This window comes from Zosterops lateralis, assembly GCF_965231275.1.
Source record: "Zosterops lateralis genome assembly, chromosome: 1".
Lineage (NCBI taxonomy): Eukaryota > Metazoa > Chordata > Aves > Passeriformes > Zosteropidae > Zosterops > Zosterops lateralis.
Window position 1 is genome coordinate 39,545,191 of NC_139762.1, and position 16,364 is coordinate 39,561,554.

Below are 16,364 nucleotides of genomic sequence, written 5' to 3' on the forward strand. Positions count from 1 at the left end.
AACACAGTACTATCAGACATACAGCAAAACAATCTCATTTTCCCATGTATCCTTTTTGTAAGCAGCAGAGGGTCATGTAAACAATGAAATTGCTCTGTTGTCTGAGATTATTTATATTCTTTAGCTTGGAGCTGTTTTTTCCCTTTTCTTCAGAGTTTGTATACTGTACTCTGTCAGGAAGTGGGCAGGTTTCTGGGCTGTTTCAGCACAATGGAAAATGCTTTCTTTGTATCTGAAGCAGGAAAATACTCTATGCCATGTCACTCAAGCATGGCAACAAGTAACACAGAGTAAATGAAAATTAAAGCAGCCAGAAATCAGTTCAGGGAGTAGTGTTTTTTGGCTTGTTCTGAGTTGCAACATAACCCTTCTGTTCCTTTTTACATCTCTGGTGTGAGTTGTCTCCAAACGAAATGATCTCACTCAGGAGGCTCTGGCTTAGCAAATACAAGGTGTAGTGTGTGGTTGCCTTGGTGCTGCTGGGCTGGGAGCAGAACAAATGGGTGTTTGGCATAAAGGCCATCCTAATAAGTTGTCGTAAGGGAGCATGAAAGGAAAATGCAGCATAAAACTGATGGGGTTTGTTCTGCTCTCAGTGAGTGCAGAATGACTTCTCAAAGGTGGGCTTGTCTTGGGAAAAACATGAGCAAATTGATCCCATCAACTGGGACAAAGTTCTTTTTGCAAGAAAGTACTTGTGTGTCTATAAATACTGCATGTTCCCCTCCCTGTTCTGCAGAACCTAGTACATAGGTAAATTTACATATTTGCACTGATCATATCATAGAATATCGAGCTGATATTTGCAAATTCTTGGTAGCTCATCAGTGCTTTCTCTTTCCTTTCCTTTTAAAAGGTACTGTGCTATACCAGTTATGCTCTAGTGTCTATACAATACTTACCTCCGTTCTAGAGCTTGGATCACTTACAGTTTCTCATATTCTGAGCTGAGCACACAGTACCAATATGTTAAAGGCATTTAGGCACCTAAAGCTGCTGGCTGACAGCCGGCAGGGTTTTCAGTATTTCCCATGGGATTTAAACATCTGAAGTCTCACTAGGAGCCTCTCAGCACTGCCGGAAGAGACTTGCTATATACATCTGGTCTTTAAATATTTGCAGACACATACACCTATATGTCTTAAACTCTGTGGACATGATCTATAAACATGAAATTAAACAGATGTAAATGCAAGAAATGCAGCCGCACATTATGAAAATTGCATATAGATATGCATTGAAATGGAATTAATTTCCTTTGCCATGAAAAGCTGATGAAACTGTTACAAGATTTGTTCTTATCAGTTGAGTAAGTCCCCTCAACATGAACTCATGACTGTGGGGATTATTATAACAGCAGGAAAAACATTTGTGAACTGTCATCCCTTTAGTAGTTCTCAGGAAAATATGTCTTGGAATATCTCCTAATTATGTGTGCAGGGGGAGGAGGCTTGGATCAGGATTACTATTGATGTTGGCCTAAATCATTGCTCTTTTCAGTTGCACTTTGACAACACCTTATGGGTGGAAGACCCTTATTTGTGAGCATAGAGGCTTTTAGTGTGTTTAGATTTAGGCTATTCAAAGCTCACAAGGCATCATTAAAAAGATTAACACAACTATAGAAGTAAGATTGTTTAGAAATACTTAGTTTTAAACCCCCCCATTATGGTTTCAGAAGTCTACAGTCTGTTTAATTTATTTTTTTTCTGAAAAGTGTCTGGAAATATTTACATAAGAAAATTGGTGGGTTTATGTAATTTAGAAAGCGAATGGTAGAGATTACTTTTTAAAAATAAAATCTGGATTTTGTGGTATCCAAGGCATGATGCAGTCATTAGCTATAGCTCCAGATGCCAGTCACACACGCACTTACCCTGTTCTCTTTTTTTTTTTTTTTTTCCTGATGTATCTGGAACTCTGCAAAGAATAATGACTAGAAAGAGTACAGTCATTCTCTAGCAGAAGACCAGTGCTACTCATTGAGTCAGGTACATTGCCTACTACTGCTCATCTCTCAGTGGTTCAGAAAAAAGTGTAAAAATACCTCAAAGCACTTTACTCACACAGTAATACACAGGAGAGGAAGTTCCCTCCTAGCCACAGCTAGCAATCACATTATGTGCTGAAGCATGAGCAGTACAGCAATGGTGCATGGTTACCAAGTTTTCTAATTATTTTTGAGTCTCCTAAATCACCTTCTAGTATTCCTGCACTATACTTTTTGTGTGTTGTTTACAATTTGGTGTATGAAGCATCTCCTTCCCTTTAACTTTTGCTGAATATGGTGGGTTTGGTTTGTGTTCCTTTCTTGCCAGGGAAAAGATAAACAAAACCACTTTCTTCTTTTTCTTTATCTTTATCTTTTTTTTTTTCTTTTTTTTTTTTCTTTTTTTTTCTTTTTCTTTTTTTTTTTTTTAATCTTCATTATCAAATTACCTGGCACATCTTATTTTGTGGGTTTTTTCCTTCTCAAAGAAATCACCTTAGATTTCAACCATTCCTTAAATGAAAAAGGTTTGACCATGCTGTTAGTGATTTCTTGTCCTTTTCAATAATGTTTCTGCTCCTAATTTGTTTTTGCTTACGGAGATGTGAGAAAAATTGAACTTCAGACATAATAATACCCAACCATCAGTTTATTAAATGGCATCTGATTAAATCAGAGATTGACTGAAATCCAAATCAGTAAAGAGGCTTTGTACGTCTGTGACAAGAAATAAATGTAAAGGGATGTAACTGGCACTCATAGGAAAAAAGAGTCTTGTCACAACACTCAACTGTTCCTCATTTTTATTATTTCTCAGAAAAGGTTTCTAGAACATATAAAATACAGTCTTATCACAAAATGGAAGTAAAGCTGGAAAAATATACACCTGACTTTTGAGTTTGTTTTTTTTTTTTTTACATGAAACTTAGGAAAGCTATATGATAAATATGCATACTGGGCTTTTAAAAGTTTATTGATTTCTGCTCAAGAAGTTTCTGCACAGAGTTTCTTGAAGTTTAGGCTCAACCATCATTAAATTAAAAGTAATTCAGAAAATGCATGAGTGATGGATGCTACAAATACAAGTCTAGAATTCATTTTCTTTCCAATAAACATGAGTAATTTAAAATACTACTAGTGGATGTTTCCTATGCCCATTACCTCAGAGAGAAGACAGGTAATTTAGTGCATACATATCATAAATCTTTGTGTGAACCAAGACCAAAATAAGTCATCAACGTTAAATGTTGAACAATGTGAAGCATTTAAATAAAGCTCTTAGTTATTACTCATATATAAAATACAGATTTCTAGCTTAATTTGAATGAGTTCCAAGATAGAAAAGTAAACTGCCTTTTAAAATACACTCTAATGTTTTACAGTCATTAAATGTATTTTCTTTGTTTCATGCAGGTTTTGTCTGCCAATATAGACATGTCTTTAATCACATTGGAATCTTTTTTTCATACAAAAAGTATGAAGTAGATACATCACTTGCAGGCTTAACCCATTCTACTGAATATATTTTTCTCACTAATATAACTGTATATATTTAAAGGAAAAAAACATAAAACTAGAAAATCAATAAATTTAGACATCACATTCTAATTTCACAATAATTTTATCTAATGTTCATTATTCTCAGCCAAATAGTAAAAATAGCTCAAATCTCAGATGGAATAAACTGGCATCAGTCCTGCTGAGCTTTTATACTCCAGATTTTTCATTTAGACTTTGTTCCATTTTACTAAGTGGGCTTTGTTTTGTGTGTTCATTGATTTTCTTTTTCCCTGTGTAAATTTTTTAACATAAAGGCAAGGAGAGATTTTCAAATTTCTTGCCATACGTTTCTAACTGCCTAAGAACCACCCTCAGGACCCCAATTCGCATGACTATTTTTAAGACTGATTCTTCCTGTTCCTAAAATACAATTATTTTTGTTCCACCATAGAAATCACACTGCTCCACATTCTTTAAGCTCCTGAAAGGAAGCCTGCTACATTTGGCTAACAGATTCCCAGTAAGAATGTAGAGTCAGTCCTGAAAAGCAAAATTTATAGGCCCAGATATATTAGCTATTAAATCATTTAGTCTCTCACTTTCTTGCGTAGGATTTCAGAAATTAGCATTCCTGAGTCACTCAGATTCTACCTTCAGAGATGATTTACACCTCTGCAAGACATGTCTCCTGTATTTTGCATGGCTAATTTTCTACATTATTCAGCAGGGGAGGAGGAAACGGTTGTTTGTTTTTTACAGTTTCGCAGATCTATCAAAGGCAACAAATAAAACAAATTATATGCAGTGTGTGTTTCAGAATCCCTATTTTCACAGCAAATTAAGTTCAGGTGCATTAGATGGAGCTGTAGACAGCTACTTAAATACCAAAATATATGGTGCAATTGTCCCAAATTTAAGGATGGGCTGTACTGTAAGATTTCATATTCATGTGGGATAAAGAAATAGAGCTTTGATTAGTAAATTTTTTGTAGAATTTTCCATCTGTACAAGGCTTAGAAAAAGGCCCTTCTATGGAATGGTGCGTTTACAACTCCAAGATGAATTAGATTTCAGAAAATTCTCAGAGGCTGGAATCCTCATTGCTTGGGTTTTTACAATATTGATTAGATAAAGTGGCTGTATAAAGTGGCATGAAAGTAGAACTTACTGTAAGACATAATATTATAGTAGCAAAAGGAATTCCTTAATGACCTTCCGTGTCTTTTTCATCTCTACCTTGTATAGCTTTTTTCTACAGCTCAATCTTAGGACTCTTTATGCCAATGCCTGAAATCATTTTGCAAAGTGATTATCGTTTAGTCAGGCATGCCAGTGGAGTCAATGTGACCCTTCAGGCAGGAAAGATAAGATTTCCACATACAGTTATTTTAACTGCTACTAAATAAGAAATTATTGCTGTAAAATATCACAAATTCAACCTTTTTTTCAGTATTGCCATGTAACTTCATTGCAACTAATCCAGAAGTAAAACTTGCCTACATAATGAGTGCTATTTATTTTGTTTAACCTGTTTTTTCCTTCTAGTCCTATTAGAACCTGTTCATAATTAGGCATAATTACACTCATGTTCTGAAATTAATCTAGAAGTGGATAGTCCAGTTGGTTGCTAAAATAGGGTTCTTTTCTCACTCACCTGCTGGTTCCTCAGTCATTGCCTGTAGAGATAGAGAATGGAGAGGCCTGACTGTTTTTTGGGTTATTGGGTAACAGAGGTGTGTTCATACAAGGCACACTTAAGTTCCTATTCCTGTTCCAATGGATGTTTAACTTGCCAAGGGATTGCAGGCCCTGGGCTATGAAAGACTTTTATTTAGTAGGCCTTTAGAAGGGATAAAATTCTTCACCAACCCCGCCTTTTGTAAATAAAGACCTCTTGTATTCTCTTGACATTTTTATGGGATTCTTAATAGCAGTTTTGGATTTAAATTTGACAAATTAATAATGAGGTCTGGATTTAAATTTGACAAATTAATAATGAGATTTAATAGGACAAGAAGGGGAAAATCAGATTAAACCAAAATAAGCAGTATTAATAGCATATGTAGGCTTTTCTATTTTCTAAGAATGAATTGCAGTAAAGGTATAAAGGGATAGATTCAAGAGTGGGATTCAGATAACTCCTGCATCGGACCTAAAATGGGTATGTTTAAGTTGAAGATTTTTGATATTGCTCGCATTCAAACACTCTTCTAAGAGTGAAGATAGCTTTTGGACTCATTTTTCTCTCAGTGACTAGATGCCTCTCAGTATCTAAAAGGTCAGACCATGCAGCAACACCTCCTCCCTGTCTTCTGGGAAGCCACATGATAAGTGGATCCTATACGACCTCCTGGTTTTCTTGCAGAGCAATCTACCTTTGGTACATGTGATTGTAGGATATCTAACCCCTCACAAAACATGGTCACAGAGAATAACTTTACCCACAGTTGCTTAGGGGTTAAACTGTTTGCTCAGGATGTGTGAGACCCATGGGTCAGTCCTTTGCCTGGAGGTGGTGATTAGTGGGAAATAAGGAGAGAGAATCCAGAGGAAAACTGGTTCCATTATCTTTCGAGGGAAGAAATGTCAAACACACTGAGCATTCTTAAGAATATCTGTCCCTCCCTTAGTGAAACCTCAGACACACAAAAAATCACATCCACGGTGCTTTTCTGAAAATACAGTTATGACCCTATGGATAAAAGCCAGTTTAATTATGGGTCTTAGCATTTTGGTTGCTTGACAACATGTTGAAATCCAAGGGCTGTGATTTTCTTATTATCCACTCACAGCCATCTTCCACAAGGTAAATGCATATTGCTGTAACTTCTTCAAATTTTATCAAACCACATGCCATGTAATGTCTTTCAAATTCAGTTCTACTCACACCTTTTTATTAATTTTTTTTTCTAATAGCAATGACTGCTTCTCAGTTGAGTTTGTTATTATGAACAGACACATTGCTAATGTATCTGTGCTTTTAATATTGAGACGCATCCAAGCATCAAAGTGAAGTGTGTTATTTCAGAATTTTAATTGTTCCAGCATACTGGCACTTCTAATAGGTGCATGTTCTTCCTTAATTAAAGACAACTCTTCAAGATCAGTACACTGTGCCTTGCTGATCCATGATTGCCTCAGCTAACTCCCAGTCAGCCAGTAACATTTATAGAAATACTGCTAAAAATTGAAGACTGAAAAAAAAAAAGTCTTTCTCTTAAAACAAGAATGATTTCCCTTGGCAAGATACAGAGATGAATCACTGCCAACACTTTCCTTTAAGAGCTGCGTTAATAAAATTGGGCCAGATAATACTCCTTATTTCTGAAACATCTTTTTCTTAGGCAACCTCATATTTCACACAGGTCTGTGGTAGGTAGCCTGAGAGTGATCAAGCACAAGTCTAGAGAGAGGAATGAATTTCTCCCTCTATGCTTACAAAATGGATATTTTAGTGAATGGATGTTTCCTAAACTAGATTTGCAGAGCTCTTTTATTTTTGAAGATAGGTAACATTTTTTTCTCCAGACAACAGTTTGGACATTGTAATCAAGTCACGTATGCCTTAATATTTGTGTCACTGCAATCGTTGTGCAAACTTAATAGAGGTCAAGTGTATTTCTGGCAATTCTACAGAGCTCAAAATTTAGAGTCAAGTCATGGATAGCAGTCTTTTTTGTGATGTACATGTGTACAGCCACATTTATGGAAGTATCCAGATACCTTGCCTGGGTGATGGAAAAGCTTTAGTCCAGCTTTACAGATGGGAAGCTAAGGCACCCACTGTAAGACCACTTGACTTTCTATAGATATTGGAACGTTTCTATTGAATGTTGAGAAGTGACCAGACAAATCTGTAAAACTAGTTCCTGAAATGAGAAGCAGACTTCATTACATGTCATATCGTATGGTTTCTACTGTGAACTATAATTGCTAAAATTGATACTAGTTTCACCGACTTTTTTCCTAGTACATATTTGATCTTCCTAGAATTTGCTCCTTTCTCCTCTAGTGACCATTTTTCTTTACTGAAACAACTAATTTTATTTGCTCTTTTTTTTAATGCAGTGTTTATTGATCACGTTATCATTCTTCTGTATTTCTTTCAAAGAGCCCCGCGGATGGTTAAATACATTCTGTGCGGATAGTTGAAATTTGTGATTTTGTGAAAGTCAGGAATAAATTGTAGTTCAGCTTGTAGGCTGTGTAAAGCAATTCAGAGCCCTGCTACCCCCCTTTGTTCTGCCCTGAATCGCGCTGTTGTTCCAGTCTGTGCACGTGTGTTGATCAGGCTCCCGACCGTGAGCTCGTTTTATTGCTGCACAAACAGGGATTAGTGCTGCCACACTCCTTTTCACCCATGCCCTGGGCTTGAACACTCTTTTCAAAGGTGAAAGGTTAGTGGAGTAACTCAGTGTGCCACTTCACCTGTCTCTGCCTCCAAAGAATTACTTAGTCCATGCATTATTATTAATGATAGCAAAAGAGAGCAACACTGCTGCTCTAAGATCACTGAAGGGTGCTATGATGCATTCACATATCTCATTTTCTACATCAAAACTCACAGTATCTTTGACATGGTCTTCTAGGAGTTCACTGAGTTTGAAACAGGTGATATGTGGCTAACTATGAAAACTTCCCGAGGCAAAGTGACACAATAAATAAAATTACTCACAAATAATTCATCTTCTCTTAATCCCTTCCTCCTGGAGTACTAAATTGTTCTGTGACATATTTGATATAGCCTGTCTCACACTGTGTTTGCAGTTTTTCACTGACTGGTCTTTTTATAACACTAACCTGGATACCACTGAAAACAATGTAAGAAAGTATAATTTTATATGAAATAATTTTCAAATTAAATTTAAGGGTGATTTTGATGTGAATCAAACTGTCAGCATTTGCTGTTAAGAGAACTGGTGTATTAGTTTCTACTTTTGCCGCAGTCCCACTTTTTGTTTTGTTTTGTTTTTAGTTTGCCTTTTAGGTCTTAAAGGTTGGTACAAAATTTAAACAAACAAATATTGGATTCAGACATCTTGGATTTTGCTGCAAGCCAATATGGGAATATATTCTGCTCTGCACTGCTCTTTGCAATGAAAGCACCAAACAAAATGTAGTTACTGAAAGTATGAACTTTTATTCTGGGGATGTTTGGTTTTAGGATAACCAGTCCTGCCTGTACTGCTGTATAAAAATTACTCCAATGCAGGTATCCTGTAGATGACATACAGGTCACATTAACTTTTCCTTAAAAAAAAAAAAAGCTCAAGCACTTCACATTGTTTAATTGAAAAACAAATACAGCATAGTATCTGGTAAGAGAGGCTGTCCTAAAAGAAACAAACAAAAGAAACAGTCTGCCCTAAACCAAAAACACTTCTAAATGTGTAACCGAAGTTAAAATAACTAGAAAATTACTTATTTGTTCATGTCACACATGTCCAAAGAATAGGAAACATTTAATTTTTGCTGACTGCTGTTTCAGTACAGGTAGTTCTGTAGAGCCTCTCATTGGGGTGCTCTCACAGCTATGAACATGAGTTGTTCAGTTCAGGAGAAGGAATAAGACTTTTAAAATTACATATAACCTTTGGGAATTCTTCCACTTTAATTCTGCTCTTCAATTGGAGCCCAACTCTTTACAGCCTGATACGGAGCTGAATCTAAACCTGGACCAAGAAAAAAAGTATATTCTAAATATTTGGCTGAAGAAACTGAGATTTTTATAGGGCTGTGGGGGTTTTTAGGTTTTAAGGTACTCCAGAAATCTTTCTGAGAACCCACTTGTGAAGGTATAATAACTGGCTCCATCAGCTGTTCTCTATTAAAACTGCAAAATACTGCAATGGAAATAAAATTCTACTTTATAAATGCTCATAAAAAATATATAAAATGCTTACAAACACCCATAATGCACGTTCTAAGCCTAAATGTGTGTCTCTTTAACCATGTTGGCATTGCGATTGGAATTTCATTGCATATTGTGTGGTTGATGGGGAAGGCACATTGAAATCAAGCTGTTAAACACACCATCTCCGTTTTTTATTTCACTAGAGTATGTTTGCTGTATTTTTAAAAGAGCATTGCAAAGCCCAGGAGATGAATTCTGCTCTGAAATTGCTATTTGCTGACATAGAAATAGCTGTAAAAATACAAGCCGAGAAAAATACAGTGTAGCAATATATTTTCATTTATTTGGGGGGAATGTAGCTTTTAAAGAAGAATTATAGTCTGTCTTCTGAATGATAAAGCAGTTTAACTAGCATTAAACACAGCTGAAATTTTGTAATGACCAAACCTCAGCTCATCCAAATCCCCAATAGCATTAACTCCCTAGAATTGAACTGTAAATTTGATTAGCCTTACAGTAGACATGAGACACAAATGTTCTTCCTTATACAGTCATATTAAGTGGCTGCAAAAGCAGATGACAAGGTATTGTAGAACAGTGCATCCAACCTTTTTAAGCTAGGGACAAGCTCCAGCTCACTCAGCTTTCTGAACCACATAAATACAGGGCAATTTCATGAATTCTGATACAACATGAGGATTACATATGGTGAGGTGAGGAGGGATTTAGCAGCTGCAGTCTTCCTGTAAATCATTCAGAAGGTTTTTTTCATAGTCTGGTTCTTTGGATTGACATTTTCCTTGTAAACTACGTTGCTGAAACATAGCTTCTGTCCTTGCCTATATAATATGGTGACTTTTTTATATATTTTCATTACTCATGCACTGTCCTCTGGCGTGAAATTTGATCCTGTAATTCCTGGTGTGTTAATATTTTGCATGGAATTAATCAGAGTACGGGATAACACATTTCCTTTACACAAGTTAATGGCTATGGAGGCATCCTAGGGTGGGTTTTTAGAAGTTCAAAGTCTAGGACTGGAAGGAACAGTAGGAACAAGGCCTTAAAGATTTCTGGGTCCACAGATTTGCAGCAGCTCCTCTGCTGAGCTGAGGGTGTGGACCCCAGCACGACTTCTCATGCTCCCTACATGTGGCTGTCACAGCCAGTGCCACCTGCAAACCTGCTCTGGGGATCCAGTGCCACACAGGATCACAGGTCACCCTGCCTCATCCAGGCTGGCATGGCCACCAGTCCCCCAAAGGCTGGGAAGCCCATTCCTGCCCACAGGACAGGGAAGGAGCTGTGCTCAGAGAATGCCATCACAGCTCTCAAGCCAGCCACCACACATCTGGTGATCCAAGAGTACATTTCTCCTGCCAGGCCAGGAGTTGCATAGATACGATTTTTTTTTATTGATTTATTGTGGGTTTATTTTAATTTCTTTCACTGGATTGTTTCAGTAACACGTTCCTGGCATAGCTTTATACTCGTATCCCCTGGTAATTGCTGTCATTTGGACAGTCCTGTTTAGAGTAAGATTCTGAAATTAACCCTGATTCATTGATGAATCATGCTACTTCTTTAAGAAAAAAAAAATAGTAAAAACTAGAGCAGTTTACTAGTTTTATAGAAGCAAATTTCTAGCATCAAGAGTAAAACCGCAGATACATACAAATGGAAAATAAGAAAGTTTTCTGGTAGTGAGAAATGGAAACAGAAGAAAAATGTTGTTATGAATTTTGAGATCCAATTTTCCTTTTCATCCCTTAATTAGTTAGTTTATGCAGTGGTTGTTTTATAAATACATATTTGGCCTTACTAATGGATATTTCACAATAACCCTTAAACAGTGCAGCCCAGCTGGGCACCAGGTGGTGCTCAGCCATGTGCTACATAGCCTAGAGGTGTAAATGGGGACCATTGTTTCTTCCTCATACTTGGTATTTTGTAGGATTTCTTCCTCATATTTGATATTTTGTAGGACTGGGGCACTATAACAAAGGCTTGTGCATGTTGGGAGTTAAGTCTTTTAATTGTTTTAATTAGGATGCTTCAGTTTATCTTGTAATCTCTACCATGGCCCGCCACAGGGAATGACATAGCAATGGTGACTCGTGAAGTGTTGAGAGATGTGTCTCCTTGGACCTGTTGGCTGGAGTTGCCCACACAGATGAGAGAGAGACCAATGGCATTTCTGGAGCTCACACACTGTCCTTACATCCTGTGGCACAAATGCAGCATGCTGCTTCAAATTGGCCAGTGTGGTTGGGTGGCTCTGGTCTGAAGTTTAAATTTCCCTCCTTGCCAGCTGTCCTGGCTTCCCAAACAAAGCAGTTGTGCCTCCTGATGGCTTTATGGCTTCACAGCAATAAAATATGCCAGTTCTTCAGACACCTATTGAATGTCCTTTTTAAAGTCGTCATAAATATCTACATGTGACACACCTCCAGACCCTCTGATAGAGAGATATGAAATAGCTGAGCCTCACTGTCAATAGCTATTTTTCTATTCCTTTAAATAAGTTCCTTGCTCTCAAATGAGCAAGTGGCTTTCCCAAACTGGGTTTGGTTTTTTTTAATTCAGTACTGTTATATCCAATAAAACATTCAGCCAAACTGAAAAAAAAAAAAAAAAAAAAAAAAAAAAAAAAAAAAAAAAAAAAAAAAAAAAGCCATTGCTATAATTATTGAAAGTACCTTTTAGTAGCTTTCACTTGGCAGCTGGCTTTGGGTGCAGCTGGTCCTGCTCCTGCTACAGCAAGCAAGGACCTCTCTTTGCTTCCACAGTCCTGCTTCATACAGGCAGACACCAATGGAGGGAGGCACTGGCTTGGGGGAAGCACCTGAGATGACTGATAGTTGATTCTCAGGTCACTCAGTGGGAATTTTGTTGTAGGAACCTACAACAAAAGCTTTGTAGATATTACAGGCTGTCACCTCCACTCTTTCAGCTGCCAAACAAAACACTGCGGAGACAAAGGCTTGAACATGCGGATAAATAAACAGCTCTGTTATTTACATTACTGGACTTGAACAGATTTCCACACATTACCAAGAACTCCTCTCACTGATTCTCTCACCCCAAAGGAGAGGAGATATCCTCCCATGCTGGGAGGAGGTTGGCAGGAAGAGCCTGTACCTCCAGAGCCTTGTAAAGATGTATGTTGTTGGAATACTTTTTTGTTCCTAAAAGGAGGTATAGATGAAACCCCATACTAGGAAACCAAGCATTCTAAATATCATCCAGGTTTAGGGATGATGATGTGATCCTCAGTATCCTTGCTGTATATCAAGGAAATCAATTTACAACTCTCAGTGTGAAAGACATGCTTTTGCAGAAACATTCATCCTGCCCATAAAAATAACTTCCAGATTTGAACTAGATAAAGCTTTACTACAGCACATCACTGTTCACTGACTCATACAAGGTTTTATAAAGACCTCAGAAGCATTACTTTAAATACACACTAAACCTCAATAAGAACTTGCCACATTCCAGATCGTAATGCTGTGATATTCCTGCAACCCTTCCCAGCCAGATGCCTCAGAGGCCAAACCCCACCTTCCCCTACAAGCATGAAAACCAGGATATGCTTCAAATTTTGCTTCAAAGATTCCTTTCAAGTTCACCCCTTAGTCTCCATTTCTCCACGAGACTGTGAAGTGTTTCATTGCACAGGGGCCTTGTGTCTGAGGAAGATGTGAGAATTTGCAGCAGTGCTCTCAATGTCACACTCATCCCCAAGCTACCATTACAATATGACAAGGTTTCCCTGTTGCTATTGAGGGAAATCTTTTGTGAAGAGAAATGTTGCCCTTTCCTATTGTTCAGGTTCCCCATTTACCCTGCAGTGCTTCTCAAACGTCATTCCAGCCATTAATAACTTTTTGCTATTTAAGTACCTGTAGACTGTTAACCTCCTATTTGCACCAAATAATCCCCTACACAGTTTTTGTCCCTGGCTGTGAAGTTGAAGGTGATATACCTTCTAGTCTATGACTTTTAAACTCTATTTTAGACCAGATATGCTTCTTTTACACACATGCATGTAAAAATAATCAAGCCAGGCCTCAGTGACCTCCTCTGGATATATTAGGATATTAAAGGTAAGCACATGCAGTAAGTGTTTGCAGGACAGAGAACTACAGGGACTTAGTACACTGCAGTCACAGTGATAACTTGTCTTACTAATTTTGAAGGTGGAAACTTAACATTCAAATCACAGGCTCTTCCTGAAAGTGCAGGTTACACATGGAAACCGAAAGAATTTGTTTTATTAGATATTAGTCACTAATATTCAGTGAGATTGGCAGTCAGCCAATCAAACTATTTTTGGCTAAGCCAACATGTTTTCCCTATCATAAACTCTTATCATCAACAACCAAACAAAAAAGCCCAGATTTACTCTGCTTGACAGAAGGCCTGACATCTTGTCCCAGGAATTTCAGTGGTTAAAAGTGCAAGCACCACACTCAGATTACAACTGTGCTGAGAAAGCAGATGCTCATATTGTTCAATGGCACCATCTTCAGACAACAACAAAGCTGATTATTACCTGGCCTTCACAAGAAGTCATATTCATCTGTCCTAAGTCAGGGAAAAGTGTGTTATCAGTGCCTCTGGACTTGCAGAGTACAATCTCAGAACATTTACTGTTGCAGCAGAAATATGAAGAGTATAGGTTCCCCTCAAAAAAGAGGGAAACTATAAATTTTGTCTGCTTAAATTGAGAAGAGAAAAACGTTGTCGGAAAAAGAAAAATGTTGATGAAATATCGTCACTTATGGGAATGTCTTTTCTTGGGTTGGTTTTTCTAGGAGACTGATTGGTTTTGATTAATTATTTGTGAAGTAATTTGTAGATCCAGACCATGTCATGCAGCATTCTGGTCATAGGAATGCTCAGAAGGATCCCATGAATTAAATAACAAGTCCTAAAATTTGGAATTAACTTCTGTTGCTTTGAAAATAGTACTTGCTACCCTAATTCCCTACATTTCTTTATGCTTTGAAACTGAAGGTGTTAATAAAAAAAAACCAAAAAACCAAAACAATATTCAGCCTAATAATAGAAATAGAGCTCATCCTCTTCTTGGGTGAGAATATGAATAGTTGTAGGAGTCTAATACCATAAATGAAGATGAGTTTTAGCTCAAAATAAAATTATTGTAACATTTTTTTGTGAGGTAGAGCTTTAGAAAATTGTTTCAGCTATATGCTTACAGGACATGTATAACTAATTGCTATCCATCTCCCCCTCATCTCCTTCCTTCCATGCTTTGAAAGCAAGGCTGGTATATGTGGGCACCTTATTCTTGCAGTTAGACCTGAGAGAACTGAATGAATGTAGATCTGAAAATAGCTTTTCCATCCTCCCGGGGCTGACATGCATTTGATGGTTTGTGTTTCCTTTTCAGCTGATCCCCTGGTTGGAAGCATTGCCACTCAGTACATGACTAACAGAGCAGAGCACGACAGAATGGCCAGACAGTGGACCAAGCGATACGCCACATAGGAACCTCCTCTAGGATTTGCTGGACCTGTGCAAGCACATTCACTAAGTGCATCAATAGCCCTCTCCCTTCATTCTTATTTTTTATTAAAATTTGAACCATTTTGTGACAAAGGTTGTCCTTACTTCCTTTTTTGTTTCATTTTGGTTTATTTTTATTTGTTCTGGGTTTTTTTGTTCTGTTAACTTGAAAGTTGTTTCCCTCAAATGTAGACAGGGAATTTTGGTTATCAGTGCAAAGAATGTTGGATCTGTAATAGTATAGAGCTTTATCAGAAAGCTTTGTATTAATGTGTGGGATTTTTTTTTTTCTTTCATGTGGTTTTGGGGAAAACAAACAAATTCAGAATTATATCTCGTTTCTACTTAAATGTAGTGTTTAGGGTTATTTTTTTGTACTGAAGTCTTTAATGGTGGGTGCATGCTACTGGGAACAAGTTTTGTATAAAAGCTTAAAATCAAGAATCACTGTGCATTACTAAGACTGTGTTTATCACTAGCCTTCTGTTTCCCACACAAAAGGCTATTGCATTGAACAAATTAATATGTATTTTGATTTACTTAAAAAACAGGAAAAAAAAGTGCTTGTAAATTTCTTAGGGACCTGCCACTTTTGACTGTGGATCAGTTGATGTACACTTGTATTATTAAAGCACTCAATAAAACACTGTGGCTGATAAATGCACTTCTTGCAGGACGGTGCTTTTGCGTTTATGCAGCATAGGCTGCTTAGTCCTCACATAATACAACTGCAGGTTAAAAAACTATTTTTAGACCTGGACTATTCACTTCTTCTAAACAATGCATTTCTTAACTTAGAATTCTCTATTGTTTCTTTCTTCATATACAAACATCTTCCAAATTTCAAGGCCCTTCTTTCACATGTCTGTTCTCAGCCTAGCTATTCAGAAGCCTCTTGCTGCATCTTTTACACTGTGGATTCACCATATCCATCTTGTTACATTTAAAATAGTTGGCAATAAAAATAGCCTTGCAGTGAAAGCAGAATATTGATGTTGATTTTATACAGCAGGCCTCATTTTGCCTTTCTCCAAGCTCTTTGACTGCAAAAGCAACTGTTATTTAAAAAAAATAAATGAAGGTTTTTCGATGGGAAAATTGAGCCCACTGCACCAATCATTCCCAGCACATTCAATGATAAGGGTATTTCTATTCAGATTTGACCTTCAGGCTAATTTTAGATATACAGCCATGGAGGGAAAACTTCTACTTGGCTAAGGAAATGTGTGGGTGTTGTGATTTAGAAAAATATATGCTGTGATGCTGATAGCTGAATGTTCTTTGTGTTGCAAGGCATATTGGAAAACCCCTGTCTCATATAATTAAATGTTACAGATGCTATATACAGTGCTTGCTTGTCCTCTCCCCTTTCTCCTTGCTTCTTATGTTTAAACATCTTATCTTAAAGAAGATACATTGCAGCAGGGTCACATACAGGGAGAGCTGATCCCATCATAGTCCAACCCAATTCAACCATCATGAAAA

At 37.2% G+C, this 16,364-nt stretch overlaps 1 protein-coding gene across 2 annotated transcripts in view; it reads left to right on the forward strand.

Annotated features, from left to right (window-relative positions):
- Window positions 1–15,539, forward strand: part of LOC310918926 (ubiquitin-conjugating enzyme E2 E2) — a 203,256-nt gene extending 187,717 nt beyond the window's left edge. For both annotated transcript variants that reach the window (XM_083877941.1, XM_083877940.1), the window contains exon 6: window positions 14,764–15,539. In XM_083877941.1, the coding sequence (XP_083734067.1) occupies window positions 14,764–14,861 (98 nt within the window). In that variant the 3' untranslated portion in view covers window positions 14,862–15,539. The remainder of the gene's footprint in view (window positions 1–14,763) is intronic.
- Window positions 15,540–16,364: the final 825 nt, after the last annotated feature.